Source organism: Fusarium proliferatum (genome assembly GCF_900067095.1).
Source record: "Fusarium proliferatum ET1 genome assembly, contig: FPRO_scaffold013, whole genome shotgun sequence".
Lineage (NCBI taxonomy): Eukaryota > Fungi > Ascomycota > Sordariomycetes > Hypocreales > Nectriaceae > Fusarium > Fusarium proliferatum.
In genome coordinates, this window is record NW_022194802.1 from 819,829 (window position 1) to 843,992 (window position 24,164).

Sequence of the window (24,164 nt, forward strand, 5' to 3'; positions counted from 1 at the left end):
ATTCCTTCTACCAAATGATCCCAAGCCACCACGGATAAAGTGGACCAGTCAAAGTCTCTCTCTACTTTATTCTGAAAATATGGTCACAATTTGATAAATGATGAAGCTTCTAAATTTATGGAGATTATGTCTGGTTTTAACTCTCATGGCTTTCCTAATCATAAGGTACTGAGGTCTTGGGGGCTGACCTGTGCTACTTCGACCAATGAGATGCTATTTCGGTGTATGACTCTGCCTACGTCATATTCAAGCTATGTCCAACATGAGGCAACAGAGCCCCTCAATGGGTATCTTCGCAGTAAGAAAGCGGGTTGAAATTAACTTGATATACTCAAAATCAACAGTACAACGCCTAAATCTATCCTGAATTTATTTGTACTCAACTAACTTCACCTAAATCTTTCTATGTCTTAGGATACAGTCTTTAGGTTTTCTCTCCCCCAATTGACGTCGATCTCAAGTATTTTACAGTGCCTTAATCAGAATATGGCTCCAGATACTTTTCCAAAATTCCTCCAACTTCCCAAAGAGATTCAGATTCTTATCTGGGAAGCCGCAGTCCGCCCAGTTCCGGGCGATCGCCACGTTCACCGATTCTATATCGCCGACTATCGTGTTCTCCAGCCGACTCCCATGAAACCGATACAAGGGAGGTTTCTTCGCTTGCTACGCACTATTAAATTCGAATACGAGTCCGTGAACATTGCTCCAGGACTCTCACTAGCTGTCCCAATTGATGATGTCGCGGGCAGCCCAAATGACTCCGTCTACCTGACAGACAGCTCTCTATGGGCTCTTTGCAAGGAATCACGTCAAGCAATGGAGAGATGCTTCACTAAGAATGAATGGTGGTCGCATATCAAGTCCCCCTTCCACCCAAAACGTACAGCAGAACCAGGCCAGTATATCGGCCAAAGAGGTGCAGCTCATACAGCATCTTACCAAGAAAACGATGGTGTCGCCAAGCATATCACAATAGATTTCGACAACGATCTCATCCATCTTGATCCTCGATGGCTTAGCCATGTGGATTGGTGGCATGTTAGCCCAAGTGTCTTTCTATCTCTATTTGACGAAGGCCCCTCCCATGAAAGATCAGGATTCAGCTTCATAGGGAGCAACATTGCGATGGATTATGACCCCTCGATTATGGATACACTCGAGAACCGCAGGGTCCACTACAACCAGATAGGATTGGGGATGACTCGTGGAGCTTTTCAAGACATGATCAGTTATTTCCTTGACATTGCCAAGCTCACGATTTGGTACATCGATTACAGCTTGATACGGGCACAGCATATCCCAAGAAATTCAGAAGGGGGAAGAGGACAGCAAAATAGGAACACGCATACCCCAAGGGAGATCTTCCGTTCAAATGATTTCATCTACACGGAAGTCAAAAGAGAAGACATCGGTAGCGCGTGGGTCGTAAGCAACAGCGATGCTGAAGTCAATAGTGGCGAGACGGAAACTGCTTTTGACATGTTTGACACTCTATCACTCGACGGTGCCCTATCACTCGGCGATGATGATCTTGGTCATTTTCGGGTTCTAGCTTGTGAACCAGTGGTTGGAAGAATGACTCGACCGCGTACACCGTGGGCACGGAGATGCGTTGGTGATGAGACCTGCGAGACTTGTTATCCCGACAAGATTGTGCCTCGTGTGCCACCTTCAACTATAAGACGAAACTCAGAAACTTCATCGGATATTTCCAGCTCAGACTTGAATTTATTTGATTGAAGAGATCGGACGAAAAGACTAAGGATCTCTATCCTGCGAAATAACAAGTCTTATATCTTAAGTTCTGTTTAAAGTTCTCGATGATGGCAATACAAGCATAAAGAAGCTCAGAAACAATCAATGTTACTAGCAAGTTTATGAAACAAAAACAAAATCGTAAAAGGTTGCTTGAGATAATGCTTGCTTTGTTGCCATATTCTGGCCCCACAACTTATAGTTATCCGGCCGGTTTGCCGCGCGGTTGTCACCATAAGCCGCCGAGTTTGGTGACGTGATTATCAATCATGTTTTGGCCGATCAGATATCATCGCATGATGCTTATACATCGAGCTTGGAAGCATTTAATAACTGATTGCGTACCCCATTTTCTTCGAAAAGAGTTGGCATGAAACTTCCATTCCTACACATCCTGAACCTCAAGCCATACAAGTCGCATATCATCCCAAGGCAGAATATTGTTCAATCTTTTTCTTCGACTTATTATTTATCCAGGAACTCTTCTTCCTTAAACATTAGAAATATGGGTGATCAGGTAAGCCTTCGTGCTATGGTACTGATAGCGCGTTTACTAATGTCACCAAAGCCGGATGAGATTAGGCTCAAGCCAACCAAGGATGGCTCTTTTATCCGGCCTGACAGTGCCTTTCGCAGTTTCGTATCAAAAGATCCAGATTCTCAATTTCCGGCTGAGAAAGACCGCTATGTTCTCTATCTCAGCCCAGGATGCCCATGGGTAGGTCATCATTGGGCTATACATTTCCATCACTGACAACGACAGTCTCATCGCGCTATGATCGTTAGAAGCCTCAAGAAACTCGAGAATATAATCGACTTGTACATCTGCTCTCTTACTATGGGAAAAGATGGTTGGTTCTTCGATGATAGCCCAGAAGCTGCCAAGTATGGTGTGCTCCCCAAGGACCCACTATATGGACTCGACACGTTGAAGCAACTATATCTCAAGGCCAACCCCAATTATGAAGGTCGATACACCGTGCCCGTCCTCTGGGATAAGAAGACACACACCATGGTGAGCAACGAGTCGAGCGACATCATTCGGATGCTATACACGGAGTTCGACCACCTTCTTCCTGATGAAGATCGTGAAATCAACAGACCTGGAGGTGGTTTCTACCCCGATGGCTTGCGCGAAAAGATTGATGAAATCAATGAATGGGTTTATCATACTGTCAATAATGGTGTCTACAAGAGTGGCTTCGCTATGACTCAAGCTGCATATGAAGAAAACGTTGAAAAGGTTTTCAAGTCACTCGATCGACTGGAGAGAATCCTTGACGAAGGCCCCTTTCTTCTGGGCAAGCACATCACCGAGGCTGACATCCGTTTGTTCCCAACTATTCTCCGTTTTGACGTTGGGTATGTCCCTATTTTCATGTGCAACCTTGGAACCATCAGGGATCACTATCCGAACTTGCATCTTTGGCTGAGGAGGCTTTACTGGGACAATAGCTACAGAACTCATGGCGCGTTTCGAAAGACTTCTGAGACTTGGCTCGAGAAGTACAAGACTGGTTATGCGAATGCTAGACGAAGGGTTCTTGGTATCACTGGCCCGGATATTGTTCCCAGGGGACCTCTGGAGTTGATTCACGAGTTAGAGGAGGGAGAGAGGCTCTAGGCCTAATCACGAAGTATGACGGTCACCTAAGTAGAAAACTAGCGGTGATATACATATAATATTTGATGGATGTATTACTTAACCGCCGGACTCTTATACCAGGTCTTGATACGCGTCAAAATTCACTGCAGGCATCGGACCTTGTACTTGACCAGCAATGCTCCAAGTGTGTGCGCACTCAGCCAAGCAACTGACCAAGTAGCTTTGTTCCTCCGGAATACCAAACTTCTCGATTGATCTCGAGGCTTGTATGGATGCGTAAATCAATATGAGTGGTGCATGGCGAAGCCCATACTGCATTCTGTAAATCCGAACCAGAGCAAGAATATCTTGAGCTGCGGTGGTGCAAGACAGAAGTGCAGCTTCTCGAGCCGAGACAACGTTACTAGTGGTGGCCGACTCGTAGTTCAAGGCAATACGAATACTGCTATAAAGAAGGCTTCATGATAACGGTTAGTTACGCAATTTCCTCTTGTGCGTTGGAGGCCTACTGGAGTGTGGCCACCGCGGGTGTTATTGTCACACCCGTCGACCATTTATTCCACTTGGCAAAAGCTGGCAGTGCGTCCCTCCACTGCAGAAGCTCAAGATTCAAGTTATCAAGCAGAGTCTGTCGTGTGAAGACGTCTGTCTGCGTTCGAGGCGTCCGTGGAGAAAATACTGTCGTCATCATCTTCTCAACAATTCTGTACAGACGAATCTGCTCTTTGAGATATGGTATATTTGACAAGACTCGAAGCTCTTCCGGGTCATCGCCGAAACCAACGGGTCGCCAATATTCCATTCCAGGGCCGTCACTGACTTCGTTAGTTGGTTTGAAATATGGGAATGGAGACTGCCTTACGTTATGAATTCTAACAGGTCGACTTCAGCGCTATCATAGGCCAACTGTACCGGCCTCCCGAGTATCAAGCTGATCAGCTTATCTGATATGTAAGAGCCCCAATAGATTCTGCGGCGGATCTCAATATCCTCGCTTGAGATAATGGTGGAGTCATGCGGCAGCCAGTTCATGGGATCGCTTTGAAAGCCCAAGTCTTGGGCCATACGGAATGCAATACCTGTCTATCATTAAAATCAACATTTCATACGAGCATTCAGTATATTATACCTGAGAAAGCCCATCCCTTTGATACGTTCCCTCGGCCGATTTCAAAGAATGCCAAGCATAAAAATGACTGGACTGTGGGGATCGAAGGACGGCTTAGGCCTGATACCATCACGATACTCTCTGCCGCTTGGAAGAACTGCTCAGTCAGGCTCCGCTCCATTTCGGTATCTGACATAAGGAGGCCCAATGCGCATATAGATAGTAGAAGTGAAGATGACCAGTACTTGCAGCCTTTTCTCTCACCAAAATGGTCTCTTAAAAACGCCTCGCGGTAAACGAACATAAAGTGGGGATACTGCCAGCGAAAGAACTGCTGTAGTGCTTTGAAAACTGTGTCATCCTCCAGCTTGATGCCGAAGTGATCCATAACATGGTCAAAGTTGGATTCTGCGTACAGACTCTGCGTCGGGCTTGGATAGCTCTCGCTTGTGGAGAGAAGATCACTGTTGAAGATGCTGGTCGCTCCATGGTAAACTAGTGATCCTTCTGCATCTGGTTTCAAGCGTGCGCGAGCTGTAGTATCAGTTTGGATAGTCTGAGACGGCCCTGCGATAGAAATATTTGATGCGCCCTGTATATAAGCCGCGGGCCCAAGCATTTCATCTCGGCGAGCGGGAGAAGCTTCTCTCAACTCCTGGATGAAGGCCTCTAATGACGCAACTCTATTTCTCAGACCAATCGTGTACTCTGAAGATGGTGGGTTCCGTCTCTTGTCGATCTTTTCATACTCGCAGCCTGCACCCGCTGTTGCACAATTGGTGCATGGGACTGTCCGTGTGCATCTCAACTAGCGCTGTCAAACTTACGCAATTCCAAATTCCATCGGGATATGCCGACGTCAACTTACCTTTCGGTATCGGCAACGTTTGCAACTAGGGGTTAGTGTTAGTGAATGATATCTTTGGTGACGCGATTGTCCAAGGTCTCACGAGAGTTCTTGCTTCCCGGTTACGGGGTTCATATCGGATCAGGCTAGATACAACTGGAGTTAGTGAGCTGACATGGTCCTAGGATGCCAAGTTTAAATGCTGATCATGCATCGCCTCAGGTTGTTGTGAAATATCAGCCCAACATTGAGGAGGGGGTTGGGGAAGCCGGTTGCAAGGTTAAATGTGAGTTGGAGGTGTGGGTCGGGATTGTGTGTTCTATTGCCAGCTAACCGCTGCCTACCCTGGAGCAATCCGTCATAACGCTGTTTCGACAATGTCATTGGTTAGCGTCGTCTTGTCATGAGCTACAAATCCCACCTCCTGTCTCCCTGGAGGCGTTCAGTTGCCGTATCCGTTTGGGAATGTATTTGGCGTTCTCTATATCCATCCGACACAATCATCAAATAGGCTGAGAGGAGAGGCTTATCTTGGGAAATTAAATAGGCCTATTGTGTACTGCACCCTATGACCTGCTGGCTGAGCGCATAGACAGAAGACGAGTGCCAATTATTAGAAGCACCAGAGTTTTTGCTTCCCTCATTGCATGGAACATGGCGGGTACTAGCGATTAGTCCTAATCCAGTCCACTGGGTCTTGTTCTCAGGTGTTTTCCTCTTCGTCGGAGGCGGTGATGCAGTAGCTTCATGCGGCTGATGTGATGCGGCTTCTTTACCACTACCATGAGTGCCCTATTGATAGAGAAGGGAGATCCTTGGACGTTGCTGGTACTGACTGAGCTTGGAATCGTTTCATAGACCTTCATTCTGCCACTGTTCATCTCCAGAAACACTGCAGATCTATTCTTTCTCGGGCAAGCGACCCAGCCATTTTCTCGGCGATTTCCACATCTTTCACTATCTGCCAAGAATACACGAAACTTGAGGCCGTTATGTCAGTCGATGGTATGCTCCCTGAAACTTAGTTTTGAGATAGCTATCTTGAGTTCAGAGACCTGATAGCTATCCATAAGTATCGCCGCTTCGATAAAGTCGGGTGTCCGAGCTACGGGACGAGTGGTTGAAGCTCGAAGACCGTCGGCGACTTTGACAGAGATGTTTTGTGAGCACTAGCGGGACACGACCTGCACAGTAGTGATCGAGCCGCCACGTAGACGTGATAAGTTGAAGTGTAATCCAATCTTGGTGATAAGGGACTCAGAACCTAACTCCATATCCTCCTACTACCAAGAATTCTGGTTTCAATTATGGTCTGTACTGTAAGAAAGCAAGATTCCGGTCTAGTCTAGTCGACCCATCTTGGCCGGCGTGGGCCTCGGTATGTGGGAACATCCTCGAAAAAGCCAATTGATATTGGGGGCCAGGTCGAATTCTTCGAACACGAAGTTTCCTGTACAAGGTGTGGAACGATACCAACGCAGTTGCCTGATCCTAAGGCTCACTAACATATGAGGTTGTTGCAGTACTGATGATTGAGCACCCGACTAGACCGAAGGCGTTGATTATGGTTGCAAGAGTTGACAATCCTTTTATCACAGCAGGCCCAACTGCTCTCTGCCCAAGCGGAAAGGGGAAAAAGATAGAAGTGACGTTGAAAACGGACTGAGAAACAGAAACATGATGACTCGTGGCATCGTAGATGGGTTGTTAGTTGAGTTCTCCAGCTAAATCTCATTTTAGTATTCAGCCCAACAGACAAGGCCTCCAGGGTTGAACCCGGGAGGAGGGAATTCAGCGCCTCCAGGAAAACCAGCTTGAGGATAGAAGCTTCCAAGAAAGCCAGGAGGAGGAGTTTAGGGGAGTTGAGCGCCTTCAGTGAAACCAGCTGGAGGAGGGAAGTTTCCAGGAAAGCCAGGAGGAAGGGCTCAGAGACTGTTAGAGACTCTTCGAAGATATCGAGATTGGTTGAACTTACCCTCACGGCCGGGAAAACCAGGAACACCGGTGGCATGTATACATTTACACTAGGAAGTGCCAATGTGTATAAGATTATGTCAAAGACTCCATCCAACTCTCTGGAACTGAGTGTTGCTTGCCCAACTGCAACTGTCCTGCTACAATTCAGCATGGCTTCCACCGACGAACGACCCGGCCCTGCAGACTGGTGCTTAGCCTGAGGAGTGGAGTCTTCGGCGGCCATCGGCTGTGTGTAGTTTCGGTATGTTGATGCAGGGGGTTCGTCGCTCTTCGAAAGGGGCTGTCCTGGGATGCTCCTCCTCGGTCAGATGGGTTGTTATTGTGGCATATAGTGAACTTCTAGGGTAATGACAAGTAACTAGATAGTAGCAGCCAGCTGAAAAGAAAAAGTATCAGTGTCTCAATGCTGTGTTTGAAGGTTTCTCTTCAGGCATGTTGAGGCCCACCGCTCGGTACTCGACACTCGGCATCCGGTGGGTTAATGGGGTGACAAGCTGTTATCTTGATTGATAGATTATTGATCTTGCTGATGGCATTGGTGATGGTCTTGATGTTTGATGGTCTTGATGTTTGATGGTCTTGATGTTTGATGGTCTTGATGTTTGATGGTCTTGATGTTTGATGGTCTTGATGTTTGATGGTCTTGATGTTTGATGGTCTTGATGTTTGATGGTCTTGATGTTTGATGGTCTTGATGTTTGATGGTCTTGATGTTTGATGGTCTTGATGTTTGATGGTCTTGATGTTTGATGGTCTTGATGTTTGATGGTCTTGATGTTTGATGGTCTTGATGTTTGATGGTCTTGATGTTTGATGGTCTTGATGTTTGATGGTCTTGATGTGGATGTTTATATTTGGTGGTCTTGAAGTTGGTGACTTTCATGTTGACCTGAGAGCTCAGCAGTCTGGTTGTGGCCGATAAGAAGTAGACGGCACTGGTTTGAAGCTTGGGTACTTGAACTATTGTGTAGGTTCCAAGCCTTCCTTTTCTCTGAGACGGGAGATTGAAAGGGTTGAGTTGTCCTTTTTGCGGTGCTGACATGTATATACCTAAGATACTTTATGGGAGAGGTGGTAGACGGCGTATAAGGTGAGGTAAGGAACACATTGCCAGGTTCATCAACCCAAAAAGGCATTGTGAATACACAATTCAGGGATATATCATCAGCCGTTCCATATATATTAGGTAGGTCGAGTTCGTCTTGGCCTCCTTGAAATGAAGGAGTTGATCGCCGACACTACGTAGAAGTGCGAACTCATCGTCGACGTTTGACTTGGTCGTTGCCATCGATCCAGGTGCTAAGGGAGCCGTCCATCAGCGGGCCTCGAGACCTTGAAACAACACTGGATGCGACCTCGTCTCGTGGGTTTTGTACGTTTTCCTTCGCAGTATGTTACGAGTGATCTTTTCCTCGGGTTCCTTGCGTTGTCCTTCGCCTCCTGACATTGTCCAAAGTTCGTCTCGGAAGGGAGCCGTCCATCGGCGGGCCTCAAGACCTTGTGAGATCGAAAATTGTCCGAATAGTCAGGGGTTCCTTGCGTTTTCCTTCGCTTACATGACCGGATCGTAGTGGTGAACCGAGTTCTAAAAAGGGAGCCGTCCACAGGCGGGCCTCAAGACCTTGAAAGAACAAGGTCACCAGTCGATTGAGTCAAGGGTTCCTTACGTTGTCCTTCGTATAAGTAATTATATAACACCCACTTGTGTCCTAGTGGGTGACGCGGGCACAGCATATCTCCAACACCACCAGTCGGGTCGAGACTCTAGAGAGAAGGGGACCACTTGTCAGCTATATCCACCCATTTGATAGCGGCACGGTGTGCCGAATGAGCGAAGCGCTCATGCCTTTGTCGGTCACCAAGGGTATTGTAACCCCATACCCATTTCCGGAGAAGGCGATTATGCCTCTCTGCTTGCCTTCGGTAATATTAGTAAGCTGTCAAACTTTTCAAATGGGATGTAAAGGACAAGAACTTACTCGATAGCGAAATGGGCCGTCTCTTCGGCAATGTCAGCCACTATCTTGCGCTCCTGCAGTGGGATATTCCCACTTGCCAGGAAGCCGGGCAACCACTGTAGATGAAGCCTAAAGGCCCAAACAGGGTTGTGGCCATTGGCCAATGCCGAGACCCTTTGCCGGTATCTCAGTGCCTCTTCGTTCTGCCATCTCTGCATCAACTTGTGTTGACGCCTGGCCTCCCCGAACCTGCGTCTTCCCGCAACTCTCATCCCATCATGCCGGCGTTTGTATTCGGCCTAGGTCACGGAACGCCGCATCATATGCGGCCTGAGAGCCGCAGCTCTGTCGCGGATCTCCTGTCGACGAGAGACAGGGGTAGGGGTAGGGAGAGGGGTGGCTAGCCCCATGGCAGCCAAGTGGGCTTGGTCGGCGGCGTTCATGGCGATGGTATTGATATAGTGCCAAGAAGAGGAGGATACTTATAATTATCAAGTAATTAACTTGATAATAAAATCCAAAAAGAAAACCAAAAAGCAAAACTCCCAAGCGTAATATGATGATGATGATGATGATGATGATGAGGGTAAAAGAGAGCTACATTCTACATTGCAATAATAAACAGGCTATGCTATACCTGCCTCAAGTATTGGGTATTTGATAGGTAGCTTAGGTACGGCGAGTTGCTACAGTTACCTCCAAGTTTTCTTCTGTACCTATGGAAAGAATGTCCCGACATTTATTATTACCAGACGCAAGAGCACACCAGTCCCATTGTAGTGTCCTTCTCCATAGTTTGGCTTCAAGAAAGGTTCAAGAGCCAAGTTTGTCTTCGAAAATATGATCTTCATAGTAGGTGATCTTGGTGAAAGCGTAAACCTGTTGCCGACGCTATCTCTGATGAATATTGACAGTAGATATGGTAACACAAGGCCGCGGGTATTCCAGCCTCGCCACATATCGGTTGGTTGTAAGACAACTTCTAGTGCTGTACATTATACCAGAACGTTGACGAGCACATGTTTAGCGTACCTGGTGCGGTTGGTGGTATGATGACGGGCACTTTCTGGGGGATGACGGAGACGATGGATCCAATACCTTACCTAGATTACTGGTGTCTCTTCGTGCCGAGTCATAAACTACATGCGATGACCACACCCTGTCAGTAGATATGAAACAACGTTTTGAAATGATACGATTGATCGATTGATGGCCAAAGCCTATCATTATGAAATTTCAACGAGACATATCAACCAACACGCTAAGATTTCCCAATCAGTCTTTCCTTTGGGAAGGCAATATGCACATAGAATCGACAGAAGTTCATGACGCATCTTTTATTGTCATAAATTCCAATCCTTAATGTAAAGGTGATGTGACCTTGATGTATAGAGACCAGGCGTACAATGCACCAACTATCAGGTCTCTGAACTCAAAATAACAGTCTCCAAACCATATTTTAGATAGAAAAGCATCAGCGCTCAAATGCCATTCTCATTAGTTGTTATTAGAAGTGGCACACCACTCCTCTGAGTGAGTTCATACTTCGCGTCGTAGCTAAAGTGCAAGGGCATTAACCTTTTAACCTTAGTCAACGCTGAAATTTAGTTGGCCCAGTGCTGGGGTGTTTGATTGGCCTGCGCGTAAACGCAATGAGACGGTCTTCCTTTTTCCCACTACGCTACTGAATCCTTCGGCGTTGCGCCTCAGCCTTGACGCGTAAAAAGGGAGGCTTAGCTGCATCAAACGCTGAGTCCAATAAACTGGGATTCTCATATGATGATGCGTTTTTTTCACTGACCATAGGTCCACTGTTTACTGTCGATCGTGGCAGGTTGACGAATATCATCTTAAGGGACATCTCGTCAATGAGGAAGACCAAGTCAAGATGATTAATGACCTGCGGATCGTTTGATTTGTGAGTATAATTAGACTTGTTTAAAAACCCTAGACAGCATAGTATGTTCCATGTGTCTGCATGTTATCCCTACCTCCTGGGGAAGGGAAACTTCTATCATTAAATCAAGGTACAAAGATAAACTGGTCTAAAGAATCACTGCGATATCCTGAACTCACCCAAATCTTTGATCCTTCAGAAAAGAAGATCCTAAGCTGTCTCGCGTCCCCTTGCTCTGGCGTGGTATTAGCATGTTTTGGCTGTTTGACGCTTATCGGCTTCTTAACCAAGCTGTGGACCTAGCGTTAGGTAACATTTTAAAGGCCAATTGCCAAAGCTTATTAGACAGGTCTAGAACAATTCTCTCTCTCGAGAAAACGGATACTAGCCTTCTCGTATACTTCGGTGGTTGCCTATTCCAGCTAACAATCTGTGCTTAGACACTAAGGATCGTAACCATCATACGACAGATACATCCCCATTGGCTAAATAGCATCTGAGTGACAACGATGCTTCCACTTGATTACGTAGATCAAAGTTTCGGCTCTCCCTACTTTACAGGCAAGGGACGTAGCATCGCGGCTTCGTAGATCAGTAGAGCTTCGAATTATGCTATAGCCCCGCGGGACCCGGTCTAACTGCCATTTTTAAATCGTTGAGCTCGCTGTTGTCACGTCACGTCACTTCATGTTTATTTTCTTGGTTCTTTCTTGTTGTCTTTAAAATGGGCCTTCAGTTCTGTGGTGCTCAAAATGATGTAAAGATGGGATTGTTGAACGCTCCCAGGCGGGCCATATGGATCTGCTCCATTGTCAGTCTCGCTGTGTTTCTTGTCTTTTTCTGCTTTCCCGTCTCTTCGATTTATCCGCTGTAAGAACACGCTGGCCACTCAATTGCCCGACAAAGACTTCCACTTCCGATACTAACGACGATTTATTGCACAGGAAACCCACTGTCTCTCCATCTGCTCCACCTCCTCAAACAACAGATACATTCAATGCCAATTGCCATAAGAAACCTCGACCGGAAGCATATAAACAGCATGACAATGGAACTGAGAGCTTGGCTCTGCCGAAGGTGATGGCGGAGTTATGGAAACCCCTGGTGCATCCTATCACAGAGAGAGTATTCGTCACCGACAAGGGAGAACGCTTCGAAGTACCAATCGACCAAGTGCGGTGGAAGAAGCCATTAGGAAAAAGGGTCGTTATCGTTGATACTGATACTCGGCTAGATGGTAAAACCGAGAACACAATGTTGAATGAATGTCCGTTGGATTTTACGACACTGCCCGGGCGGACTGGAGGTCACTTGAACCACTATATATATGGTACAGTCTATCAACTCTGGTGCATCATGCTCTGCTGACATTAATGGGTTAGCTATGATTCACGGCTACGACTACCGGCTAGTCCGTGCAGCCGATTATCCCGATCGACACGGAACTTGGGTAAAGCCTGCCATCACCAAAGAGGCCCTTAAGACCCATGACTTCGTCATCTCGCTAGACTCAGACGCCGTCTTCACACATCTCGACCTCCCACTAGAATGGCTCATGAACCTCTGGGATTACCGCCCTGAAACATTAGTCGCAATGGCTTACGATCTCGACTGGGAACAAGACTACGATCCCCAAGGAAACCTCATCCTCAACACGGGCTTCGTCATCGCGCAAGCAAGTCAGCGTACCCAAGACATGTTTCAACGATGGGAAGATTGCCCACGGAGCATACCTGGCTGCAACCATTGGAACCACAAGTGGGCACATGAGCAGAGCGCCTTTTCTTACTATATTCGATACGAGTTTAACAGAACACATGATGTGAAAAACATACCGTGCAATCAGGCCAACGGCAATGAGTTTACGTTGGACGGAAATGGTGAGTGCAAGGGCGTTTTTGTGAGCCATAATTGGAAGCATAAACACAAGACGCCTGAGTTATTGAGCAGGAGTATAATGACTTCGCTGGCCCGTCGGGTACATGGGCAGTTCCACCATGATATCGAAGACTTATACATAGATGCCTCGAAACAGACATATCCAATCGCTGATGGGGCAACCTGAGCAATGACTGAGGGAGGGAAAACAATTATAAGTAGACCATAGAATGTTTATGTATTTCTAAAAACGATAACTCCCGATAAAACCCATCTGCTTTCTTTATTACCAAGTACCAATGCTGCAAAGACTGGGAATCAGGAGGTTATCTTATCTTATCATATCTCCAAAGGCCCACGAACCATACCACTATTTGACTTGACTACCCTAAGTCACTTGCAAGCAACGTTGGTTTCGGACGTTATCAATAGAATCTCATTGCTCCAATTGTGGCCATTGGATTGTTACAATCATCGTCATTTTCTCCCGTGAAGTGCGCCAAGAATTGGAGTCACAAGGTGCCGTCTCAAGAAGTCTGCACTGTCTAACCGGATTTGGCATGTAGAGCCTAACGACCCAGATAGAGAGTGATGCAGCGCTACACCTGCCATGCACAATCACGTTGTGTAAAGGAGGCAACCCGAATTAGATAAAAGGTTGAGTTGTGGCGTATACCACGTAGTGATGCATGGAAGTCAAGTGTTAGATGTATTGTTTCCTTCACGTATACCAGGGAAATAGGCAGGTCTACGAGTAAATTTTGTGCCCCAGTCCTACTCTTGGTAATGAAAGACTTATTTAAATGGCATCAACTCAGCTCTAAGTTCTACATGGTGATAGAATTTCTAGGCTACAGATGTCAGTCACAAATAGCACATCTAGATTACAACCTATGTTCTCCTCCAGCACACACGCCTAATATCAGCCAAATAAAGTCCCTGTCCACTAACGATGGCTTCATTCGACGGTAAGACGGTACATTTATCAAGAATTCTTTATTTGAAATCGAGCATCCAACCTGAATCATGAAGATCGCGATCACTGGCGCAGCATCTGGCATTGGCCTTGCGGTTGCTAAGCTCCTAGCAAGTCGACGTGCCCAACTCTCGCTCGCCGACATGAACAAAGCCGGCCTTGAGGCTGCTCTCAGGTCTCTTCCTGGTGATGGGCACATCATCACCCAAGTTGATGTGCGTGACAGCCAAGAAGTGAATGCATGGATCGAGAAGACCGTTTCCGTCTTTGCTAAGCTTGACGGTGCTGTCAATATGGCTGGCGCCTTTACCCACGGGACATGTCTTCGTGATGAAACTGATGAGACGTGGGACTTCATCATGGGAGTAAATGCTCGCAGTGTTTTCAATTGTTTGAGAGCAGAGTTAAGTCATATTAAATCTGGAGGAAGCATTGTAGGTGACGATCAACTTTTCTAGTGGAATAAGAAAACTCATGCGTGAGCAGGTGTCAGCAGCAAGTGTTGATGGCCAAGCTGGCTTTGCTAATGCTTCTGTTTATTGTGCAAGCAAGCATGCTGTCATTGGCATATCTCGATCTGCTGCAAAGGAGAACGAGAATATTCGCATAAACTGCGTGGCACCAGGTACGTTTCAGTCAATGCTGAAAAATCACACAGCCGTCCCACGTCAAGCTACCGTATTTCTGACAACCATTATCGTTAACAGGCAGTGTACGAACACCCATGATGGAGGGTGAGGGAATGGCTGAAGCTGTAGAAGCAGAAGTTGCGCTGCAGATTCAAAAGCGTCCTGCTGAGCCCCATGAAATTGCAAATGTTGTTGTTTTTCTTCTCAGTGATGAAGCTAGCTTTGTCACCGGAGCTGTCTACAATGTTGATGGAGGTTGGATCTGTTAGTTGGAGGTTACCCCGAGCACTTCGGCGGAAGTCGGCATGTAGCCGATAAGGATGGAGAACACCCACTTCATGGTAGCATCAGATTGTACTAGTCAGACCAACAGTCTCTAAAACTTTCCATATTTGGTAAAAGTGGTGAGTGGGGGTGCGTTGGTTGTAATTCATGATCAGGCGGACATTACAAGATAGTACTTATCTGCAGGATTCCAACGGACCTGCTCAAGCAATCCAGTTTCTTGTTCTTTTTCCAAGTCCAAATATTAGAATATCGACTGTCACCGTCTCCGAGAAAAAAATGACCGTGGAAAGCCGACTCCAACAACCTGTACGGGTCGCCATTTTGGACTGCGACTACGTTGTGCCAAAGGTCGCCGAAACTTGGGGACCAACATATAGCAGTATCTTTGCTCATCGGCTGCAAGCTGTCAATAAGACTCTGGGGTCTGATAAGGTTCTGCAGATTTCTGCATTCGACATTATCAAAAACGAATATCCCGATCCAAATGACTTCGATGCCTTCCTGATCACAGGTTCTGTGAAAGGTGTGTACGACGAGGATCTGTGGATTGCGAGGTTGAAAGCTTTCATCCAAAAAACCTACCAGACTCATCAACATGTTCGGATGTTTGGAGCCTGCTTCGGGCACCAGATCATCTCCGAGGCCCTGCTTGAGAAATACGGAGTGATTGTCGAGAAAGATCCAAAGGGTTATGAAGTCGGCATCCACAAAGTTGTCCTAAACCCGAAATTCGCAGCTCATTTCGATCACATTCTAAGCCTGCCTGAGGGAGACGGATTACGGGTGCAGTTCGCTCACGGCGATCATGTTCGATTTGAAGCACCATGGCCCGAGTCGTGGATATCGATAGGAAGCACGCCACATTGCGCCGTGCAGGGAATTTTTCAACCAGGACGTGTCTTGACGTTTCAAGGTCATTTTGAATTCAACGAGGAGATTTCAACAGAAACGATCAAGTACTTCTATACACCTGAGCGAGGCTTCACGCCTGAACAGACGCAAGTTGCCTTGGATCAGATTCGAGGGAAGGATGATTCGGAGGAAGCTGCAAAGATACTGCATGCCTTTTTTACAGAAAGCAATGATGCATAGAAGGTCTACTTTGAGGATTATATCACAGCTCACATAATGGAAGGTCATCGACGCAGCCTTATCTGAATTAAGCTTTAGAGTTGGGTGGCTTAGCGTCATGCGCCCCAGGATGAGGCGCAAGGAATTCCAAGGCGGAGTGAAAGGCTAACGATTAATTTCCCTCTTTATACCGCATGCTTCGTCTTCTAATCTTCAGTGGCTCATCAATCAAACTCTCCTTTCATCTCGCGATGCAACGGTTTCTCGATGCCGCTGTTTAAAAACTTTCGCAGCGGCCCAAAGGTCGTGGACAACGCGGCCAATCTGGACCCGCACACCTGGACATTGCCATCGTCATACAAGCCCTCCCAGCCAGACGGTAAACAAACAATCATTCCTGACCCAAGAGTTTTCTCAAACGTGTTTTCAATCCCCTGCGAAACGGAATCGCAAAGTATTGAGACTCTGTTGGCGTACCCCGACGCGAGTCATGCAGCTGTACATCTCGCTCTGCTTGAGTGTTTTCGCAACCTGAAGGCTAGCGCGGGCGCTCTCAACATTGAGGTCATCCAACCACCTGCATACGACGACACCAAGAGTCCAGTGCTAGCATCGCCATCGGAGCCAACGCAGCTTCCCGCATCCCAAAAATGGGACCTTCTCATAAAACTCGCAGTTACACGATTTACGACTTGGTGGTCTGGTAGTGATCTATTGCTGAACCATGCGAGTGCCTACTCACACCATGGAGGCACCCGTGCTGCTCTTCAGCTCACAAAGGACTATCTGCCACCATTGGACATACTGCTCGTATGGTACGCACTTATGCTGAACCCGGAGGCTTATGAAGCTGCTTGCAACGCCCAGGGTGCCAATGCTACGCGCTTGAAAAACATTTGCTTCCCCTGGCCTGCGATCAGGGATGTCATCGATATGGACAAGATGCAGCTTGTACTTCCTCGATCCGCCCAGAAGCTGTTCACCAATATCACATCTCAGCCATGCGATATTCTTGAGTATTTACAGACCCCCCCGGCATATGCAGACGCGGGCAAAGTGCGTATCGAAACAGATTTATTCAGTGAAGTCAAGAGGCACGAGAATATCATCGAGGAGTCTAATAAGCTTCTGTGGATACGCTCACCTGCCTTGCAAGGGTCCCTGATTCGAGCGGGTTTGGAGTATCTGGACTTTCACTTAAGGGAGCCCAATGCAGTTGAAGAAGAGATGGTTTGTCACCAGTCGTTCGGAGTCAGGCTTTTCTGGAGGACGCACCGCCTCTTTCCCAGACAGTACAAGGCTTTCCTGAAAGAAATTGGTGGCATGCAGTCAGAGCAAACGCAGGGGCAGGACTTGAAACGGGATGCGAAGATTTTGTTCGATATGGATGACCCATCTCCCATACAGGAGCACTGCCATTGCTGGACCTGCGAGCGCATTCGCGACGATCTCCCAGAATTCGTCTACACAAAACCGTCAACAGCGGCATCCTCCTCTACGAGCTTGACTACCATGCAGAAACAAATTTCTTCGTTATCTGCTGATACTTTACTTCAAATACAAGATGACCTTGGCTTCTGTCTTGCAGTCGAGGACGCTCGCAGATCTGGGCTGCCATTGCCAACTCGGCCACCAACTACTGCATAGAAGGAAGCAGATAAGATAGCTAAACAGAAGCAAAAGGAGCTTGGATATAGGCCTGGACTGAATGAGTATGTCGAAGTGTTGCCTGATGGGAGACGTAAGATCCGGACGCATAAATACAAATATGCGAGTGGAATGTGGGGTATGACTTTGTTTTGATCTTTGCTTGCAGGTATTTATAGCAGTTACGTCGGAAAGGAGTAAAGAGCTATACGTTTACTAGATCAGACCGCTGTTTGGGTAGTCAGAAGCGATGTTGTCTTGTTTAATAATGGCTTCTCCCTCGGACTTGAGCGGAAGATATATATCATTAGTTACAGCTTCCTACAGCATGACCAGCGATTGGTGTCTGTTCTGCCTAGCCTTTACTATGGTATATCTCACGACTGTACATAGCCTGGCCCAAGACTAGCTACTCCCACTAGGAACAAGATCTCGAGCCAGTCTAGCCACAATCCCAAGTGCATCCATTCTATCACTCATCGGCTCCTTGAGCTCCTTCGCCGGACGATCAAACCGTCGCCAAACCTCAATAAATCGCTGCTGCCCCTCATCCAACCCAATGCCACGAAGCACATTATACATATCATCGTGATTCGCAAGTCGCTCCAGGTCTTCGGCGCTAACAGCCGTAGTGGACGGATGTTCCTTACCGTGAACAACAGCAAGATTGACGCAGTGAAGAATAAGTGCTGCTAGACCAGCCGCCAACGCCGTAGCCACGGATGAGCCGGTGCGTTCCTCAAAGTCGTCTGGCAACGCACCCTCACGGTGTGGATTTCGCGATACTACCTTGTGACCTGGTAAAATAAAACTTAAGTGCTGGGGACTGCCTGTTGGGCCCCATACGCGACCGTCTGCAGTGGCAGCGCCGATGCGGAAGATGCGCTGGCGGTCGAAAGACCATGGGTACTCGACTTCGGTGATGGCGCCTGTGTCTGCTGCGGCGCAGAAGAGGAGGATTCCCGCGTCGAGGGCGTCTTTGATGGCTTGCCGGAACGCGTTGACACCATCTCTATTCTCGACTGTTTCTTTGACCGTCCAGGACATTGAGATGATATCCACCTTTTGGTCTATCGCTGCCCTTATAGCCTACCACTAGTCAGTCATACTGTACATATAGTCGTTTTTGAATCTATACTAACCAATGCCGCGCTTTCTGCAGCAATGTATTCCTTGCCATGAGTCTGCGTCGCCAAGTTGAGACTCGTCTGCGTCTCAAGCTTGTAAACATACAACCTCGCCATCGGACATACCCGGCAAATCATATCCGCCATAACAGTTCCATGACCCTTGGTAGACCTATAGTAAGGGCTAGGTCCGTTCTCGTGCGGAAAGCCTCTGCTGAACGTCTCTCCACCCCAGATCTTACCCCGTAGAGACTCGACGTAGGGATCAGCGCCATCGTCAATAAGGGCGACCTTGATACCATTCTGAGGCTTGACAAACTCGGAACAAGTGTTTTGCAGTTCGTCGGCGAACTTGTCCATGCAGTTCAGCCACCTGTTAGACTGTAGACTCATCTCATTGATGCCGCTTTGAGCCTTTGCGAATGCTCCCTCTCGGACAATTCGCTCACTTCCCGGAACATCTGCTTTGCACCTGAAGACGAGTATACGTCTTCCTCCCCCAGGATCTTCTTCGTCATTGACGAGCAATCTGTTCGGGTTTGCGGCTGCTGACTCGTTTAACCGCTCCTCGAAGTCATTTGCGTACATAGTGATTCGATCGGCCGACTCTAATGCCTATGGAACGCCCAATGTTAGTGCCGTAATAACGGAAAATATTAGAATGACACGTACCTGCTCCTCACTGTATACCAAATGTACCGCCTCAAGTCTTTCTAGCTTCGCCAGTCCATCAGGCTCACTCCAAGCTCTCAAAACCGCTCTATTACCACTCCATCGAAGATAAAGCTGCCTGACATTGCGACAAGCAGTTAAGATAGTCTCCGGACACAAGTCAACTTTCGTCCAGTCGAGAATCTCCACCTCGAAAGGCCGTAGGCAATCCTCGAGTGCTTTATCGCTATGCGATGGGTCTTTCAGGTCATCCACCATAACCTTGAGGATATGCTTGACTCCCTTCCCCTTGAGCCAGTTGAAGAAAACAGTCAAGTCATCTCTGCCGCGTCCTTTATTTGACGTCTGAGCTCGGTTCCTTGTTAGCCTTGCCTTCACAGCTGATACTGGGGGTTTCTGCAGCTCGATTCTTCGGAATGAAACGTAGCGCAGGACTTGGTCGAAGTTGATGTGGTCGTAGCTTTGCTTAAAGGAATCCTCGTAGATCTCCGGTGGTGCCTCAGAGTAGTCGAAACACAAGTTGATATCTGAAAACAACGGTTAGCATCTGCCAAAAGTATCGCAAATCCCGTCTCACTGTTTAGATTCGCGCCATGGAGAAACTTGACAGCTTTGAGCTGGTCCCTACTAGCAGGCCTCGAATTGATCGTCAGAGTAGTGCGGAGATAGTGTAGCTTGACTGCCTGGCGGATCTTCTCTGCGTATTCGTTCTTCCGTTTCTCTTCCAAGGCCTGCTTTTCACCGTTCTCCATACCCGTTTGCCGTCTCTGTATAGGCTTGAAGCCCTCGGGTGCTTCAATAGGCGGATTTCTATTCACGGCTGTATGGCTTACACTTTCATTAGAAGTGCGGCTTGAAGCGAGTGCTTCGGTCTGCTCTGATCTTGGTGCATGGGGGTTATCAGGCGCTCGATGTAGCCCTCCGTGGGTGTCTTTGCCTTGTTGAGAGATGCGGCTTCTCCCGCCAACATGCTCCAGCCCTCCTTTGGGCCTTGATCCGGCGTGTTCGCTCTCTTGTCCCTGTAACTCATCCCTTGATTCGTCCAATTTTCTTTCCCCAGCACGAGCGGAAACAGGTACTTCGAATTGTTTCCGCCAGAGGCGCTGTGTGTGTTCTTGGTACTCATATACGGATAGGTTTTGGGGCTCTTTGGTATACTCATCCAAGGCACTGTCCCCATGAGCTAGGAGTGCATCGACAATCTTCAGCTGTCCTTCTGATGCATACTTGTAATCGACAGCCAAATGAAGAGGGGTCAGGCCGCTTTGGTCTTGTGCTCGTAGTGTCTCTTCGGATGCTCGTTTGACCAGTTTTATGGTATGTTGGGGTTGGAGGTTGTGATATATGGCTGTATGGATGCAGTTCCGCCTGTGCTCACAAGTAATGCGGAGCAGTGAATCAACATCATCGATCGCCTTCTTCTCATCCAAGACCACTTCGATGAACGCATGGTTCTTTTTGGCAATGGCGATATGCAGAGGAGTCTTGCTTGAGTCATCCACTCGGTACAGCAAGGTCTTGTCGAATTTAATAACACAGCGAGTCAACGATTTGTGTCCCACCGTGTTAGCAATCATATGAAGGAGTGTCTGGTTTGAGTCTTTTGTCGATTTTGAGAGGAATTGCCCATACTTTTGTAAGAAGCTCTCTCGATTTTCTCTCTTGCCCAGGTTCAGCTTCATATTCCGAGCCTCATTCGTGATGCTCTCAAAGGCGAAAAGAACCTCATCGTGGTTGGTTATCTTGGCGGGCTCCTCCTCAAAATCATCGTTCTCGTAGTCCTCGTCGTCGTCATCGCTAGCGATGCCTTTGACGTCTGTTGTGAATGCAACCTTTGTCATCGCTCTTTGTATCAGATCTTTTTAGGATGTATTTTTCTCGGCTGTTATTTTGCATTTCAATGATCCTCTGGTTGCTTATTTGCTTCTCTGCTTACCCACTGCAGCCTGCGACTACAGGAGACACGTCATTTATTAGCCGCTCAGCAGACTCAAGGATATCCATATATGGACAGGGGTGCAAAGAACCCCATTTCTGAGGGCATGTACCTCACAGGTATCACATCAGGCTGTCACAAATGCCCCTCCATTTGTTTGTTCACAAACCTCCTCTACCATTTACTCGCAACCTACCTCTTATTGCTGTCAAAGCTCACGAAATGAGTCTTGATCCTGACTACGATGTGGATGCCGAGGAAGATATCTCCTTTGGCATCTCACTTGCGCCCAAAGGCGAGGAGGGGAATGAATTTCGCACGCAGAATGATCCGTTAGATCCTTACCAGCGCGAGAACATCATTGAACGCAAAGGCGCCGTCGACATTCGCTGCGCTAGTATCGACATTATTCACGGCCTGTTTGACCCCGAAGGTGATACTTTATGTACTCTACTGGTACTTGAATTTCGATTTGACCCGAGAAAGCGAGCGCGGCGCATCGCACATGTCGATATTGAGCTGAGGTTCTCTGCCAGTGAGAAAGGCGTAGCCGACCCTCATGTTTTTGCCATCGCGCCTAACGGCAACTTGAGATTTGCCCAGACTACACAGACAGAGACAACAACTACTGGAGGCGACGTGACCCTCGGCGCCGGCGCAGCTGGAGTGGAGTTAGGAAGTGGTCTGAAGTATGAGCGTGAAGTCGCAAGAGAGATGACCTACGCTGCGGCCGTGACAGGATCAATCGACCTCCGCGGACGAAACTATGGCAAGCCAAACTGTGCGTCTTGGACACTGTTGGAGAACCCTGGGACAAAAACTGGTGTACCTGTCTCTATGCGGACAGCCATTCTGCTCAAGCGGAGGGACGAGGGACGTTTCCAGTGCGTGGTGACTGTCAACGCCAAAGCCGACTGGAGAACGTCGATGGAATGGCTTGTCGGCACCACAAAACGTGATGATCCAGTACTACTCGACCCGACGCTGGCTCCGACGAGTGATAGGTACAAGGACATGGAGATGAAGCTTGGGGAATTAGATCTAAACGCTATCTGTGATATCACCTTGGCCAACGTGATTGAGAACTCTGTCAAGACAAAGAAGATAGGTAGTCAGAGCTCCTGAAGCAACCTCAATAGCATAACCACCTGGTTACTCAGACTTTGTTCCAAAGTGTACATCTCAGGTACCAACTCAAACACGCACTGGAACATCCTTGACGGAGCTTTGACCCATTCCATACTTAAAAGTGGGCACCTACAGAAGGCCAAATCGACATCTATACCAAAATTTATCTTAAGGGATTTTTTTTACTCTATCTACCCTAATATAGCACTAAAGGCCCCTTTAGGCTTTTAGGTAATATAATATTATTATATTAAATATTATTACTATAATATAATACTATAGACTAAAACTAAAGCCTATATTAAGGGCTATAGCCCTCTCTCTTATATATACCTATATAAGCCTATAATATACTATTTAAAGCTAAATTATTTACTTTTACTTTTATTATTATAAATTATATTAAATTCTGCCTTAAGACTAATTATAACTATAATAAATTTTATATAAAATTAAAGGCCCTTAAAGAAGTTAGTTTTTACCTATTTTATTAATAACTACTTATTAAAGCTATTAAGATTATTAACCTTACTGTAAGTAGCTTTTTTAGGCTTAATTTAATAATAATTTAAACTAAATAAATATAATTAATCTCTATTATATATATTAATACTATTAATATAACTACTAAAAGCTAATAATATAGTATTATAGTAATAAACTATAAAAGTATAATTACTATTAAACTAAAGGCTATATTTTATATTACTTTAAGATACTTTAAGGAAATTATTTTAGGTATTTTTATATTAAAATATAATAAAAAAGTTAAAAGTAAGAATATTAAAAATAAGATTATAGTCCTATTAGGCTTTATATTTTTATTTTATAATAAAATAGTTTATTTTATTATATTAAATTACTATAAAGAGTTTTTATTAATAAAATAAAAGCTTATTAATAGTTATATTATTAATATATATTTAAATAAATCTATTATATATAGAGATACTATTTATAAGACCTTATAGCTAAAAGACTTTTTTAAAGTAATAAGTATTATATTTTTTATAAAGGCTAAAACTTTAGTTTTTTTTATATTTTTATACTTTAATATATAAAATAATTTAAAAAATAGTAATACTTTATAGCCTAATAAGTAGGCAATTAAGTAGATAGAAACTAAAATACCTACTTTAAAGTATATAATAAAAATCAAAAAGGAAATAAAAAATAAAAAGAAAACTATATAAAATAAAAGAAAGAAAAATAATATTAAAGCTAAAATTAAAGTTAAAATTAAGGCTAAAAAAATAAAAGGTAAAAAAAAGAAATAATATAAAGATTTAAATATATTTAAGGCATTTCTTTAATCTATAATATTAAATAAAAATTAAAAAGATAAAAAAAATAAAAAAAATAAAATTAAAAAAAAGCTAAAAGGCACCTTTTATAATTAAAGGCCTTACTATAGAGATTTAAAGAATAATATAAGGCTAGCTTTTAACCCTATAATTAATTTTATTTTAATTAATATTACCTTAAGTCTTTTAATTAAATAGCTATATATTAATATTATATATAGCTAAATAAGACTGTATATAATTAATTTTACTTATAGGTATTTCTAAAAGACTAATAGCTAGCTATTTTTTATTAAATATATATATTTTTAATTATATCTATAGATATAAGTATATAAAGAGCTTTAGGTTTTTAAA

General features: G+C 45.7%; 10 protein-coding genes across 10 annotated transcripts; 6 read left to right on the top strand and 4 right to left on the bottom strand.

Annotated features, from left to right (window-relative positions):
- Window positions 1–486: 486 nt before the first annotated feature.
- FPRO_12909 (uncharacterized protein) lies at window positions 487–1,743 on the top strand (the record flags this gene model as incomplete). Its single annotated transcript, XM_031223477.1, has 1 exon — window positions 487–1,743. The coding sequence occupies one exon, from the start codon at window positions 487–489 to the stop codon at window positions 1,741–1,743; it is 1,257 nt and encodes a 418-aa protein (XP_031088832.1).
- A 1,732-nt stretch (window positions 1,744–3,475) lies between these two features.
- Window positions 3,476–5,454, bottom strand: FPRO_12910 (uncharacterized protein; the record flags this gene model as incomplete). Its single annotated transcript, XM_031223478.1, has 6 exons — window positions 3,476–3,821; window positions 3,874–4,179; window positions 4,227–4,443; window positions 4,494–5,280; window positions 5,341–5,365; window positions 5,423–5,454. 6 exons carry the CDS (start codon window positions 5,452–5,454, stop codon window positions 3,476–3,478), a joined length of 1,713 nt encoding a protein of 570 aa, XP_031088833.1.
- A 2,356-nt stretch (window positions 5,455–7,810) lies between these two features.
- Window positions 7,811–8,338, bottom strand: FPRO_12911 (uncharacterized protein; the record flags this gene model as incomplete). The annotated part of the gene is made up of 1 exon (XM_031223479.1): window positions 7,811–8,338. One exon carries the CDS (start codon window positions 8,336–8,338, stop codon window positions 7,811–7,813), a length of 528 nt encoding a protein of 175 aa, XP_031088834.1.
- Window positions 8,339–9,060: 722 nt separating this feature from the next.
- FPRO_12912 (uncharacterized protein) lies at window positions 9,061–9,526 on the bottom strand (the record flags this gene model as incomplete). The annotated part of the gene is made up of 2 exons (XM_031223480.1): window positions 9,061–9,214; window positions 9,276–9,526. The coding sequence occupies 2 exons, from the start codon at window positions 9,524–9,526 to the stop codon at window positions 9,061–9,063; spliced, it is 405 nt and encodes a 134-aa protein (XP_031088835.1).
- A 2,349-nt stretch (window positions 9,527–11,875) lies between these two features.
- FPRO_12913 (uncharacterized protein) lies at window positions 11,876–13,216 on the top strand (the record flags this gene model as incomplete). Its single annotated transcript, XM_031223482.1, has 3 exons — window positions 11,876–12,021; window positions 12,096–12,481; window positions 12,534–13,216. 3 exons carry the CDS (start codon window positions 11,876–11,878, stop codon window positions 13,214–13,216), a joined length of 1,215 nt encoding a protein of 404 aa, XP_031088836.1.
- An 839-nt stretch (window positions 13,217–14,055) lies between these two features.
- Window positions 14,056–14,903, top strand: FPRO_12914 (uncharacterized protein; the record flags this gene model as incomplete). The annotated part of the gene is made up of 3 exons (XM_031223483.1): window positions 14,056–14,439; window positions 14,492–14,630; window positions 14,713–14,903. The coding sequence occupies 3 exons, from the start codon at window positions 14,056–14,058 to the stop codon at window positions 14,901–14,903; spliced, it is 714 nt and encodes a 237-aa protein (XP_031088837.1).
- Window positions 14,904–15,198: 295 nt separating this feature from the next.
- Window positions 15,199–16,014, top strand: FPRO_12915 (uncharacterized protein; the record flags this gene model as incomplete). The annotated part of the gene is made up of 1 exon (XM_031223484.1): window positions 15,199–16,014. One exon carries the CDS (start codon window positions 15,199–15,201, stop codon window positions 16,012–16,014), a length of 816 nt encoding a protein of 271 aa, XP_031088838.1.
- Window positions 16,015–16,260: 246 nt separating this feature from the next.
- FPRO_12916 (uncharacterized protein) lies at window positions 16,261–17,640 on the top strand (the record flags this gene model as incomplete). The annotated part of the gene is made up of 1 exon (XM_031223485.1): window positions 16,261–17,640. One exon carries the CDS (start codon window positions 16,261–16,263, stop codon window positions 17,638–17,640), a length of 1,380 nt encoding a protein of 459 aa, XP_031088839.1.
- A 405-nt stretch (window positions 17,641–18,045) lies between these two features.
- On the bottom strand, window positions 18,046–21,280 carry FPRO_12917 (uncharacterized protein; the record flags this gene model as incomplete). The annotated part of the gene is made up of 4 exons (XM_031223486.1): window positions 18,046–18,729; window positions 18,783–19,382; window positions 19,440–19,966; window positions 20,017–21,280. 4 exons carry the CDS (start codon window positions 21,278–21,280, stop codon window positions 18,046–18,048), a joined length of 3,075 nt encoding a protein of 1,024 aa, XP_031088840.1.
- A 317-nt stretch (window positions 21,281–21,597) lies between these two features.
- FPRO_12918 (uncharacterized protein) lies at window positions 21,598–22,500 on the top strand (the record flags this gene model as incomplete). The annotated part of the gene is made up of 1 exon (XM_031223487.1): window positions 21,598–22,500. One exon carries the CDS (start codon window positions 21,598–21,600, stop codon window positions 22,498–22,500), a length of 903 nt encoding a protein of 300 aa, XP_031088841.1.
- Window positions 22,501–24,164: the final 1,664 nt, after the last annotated feature.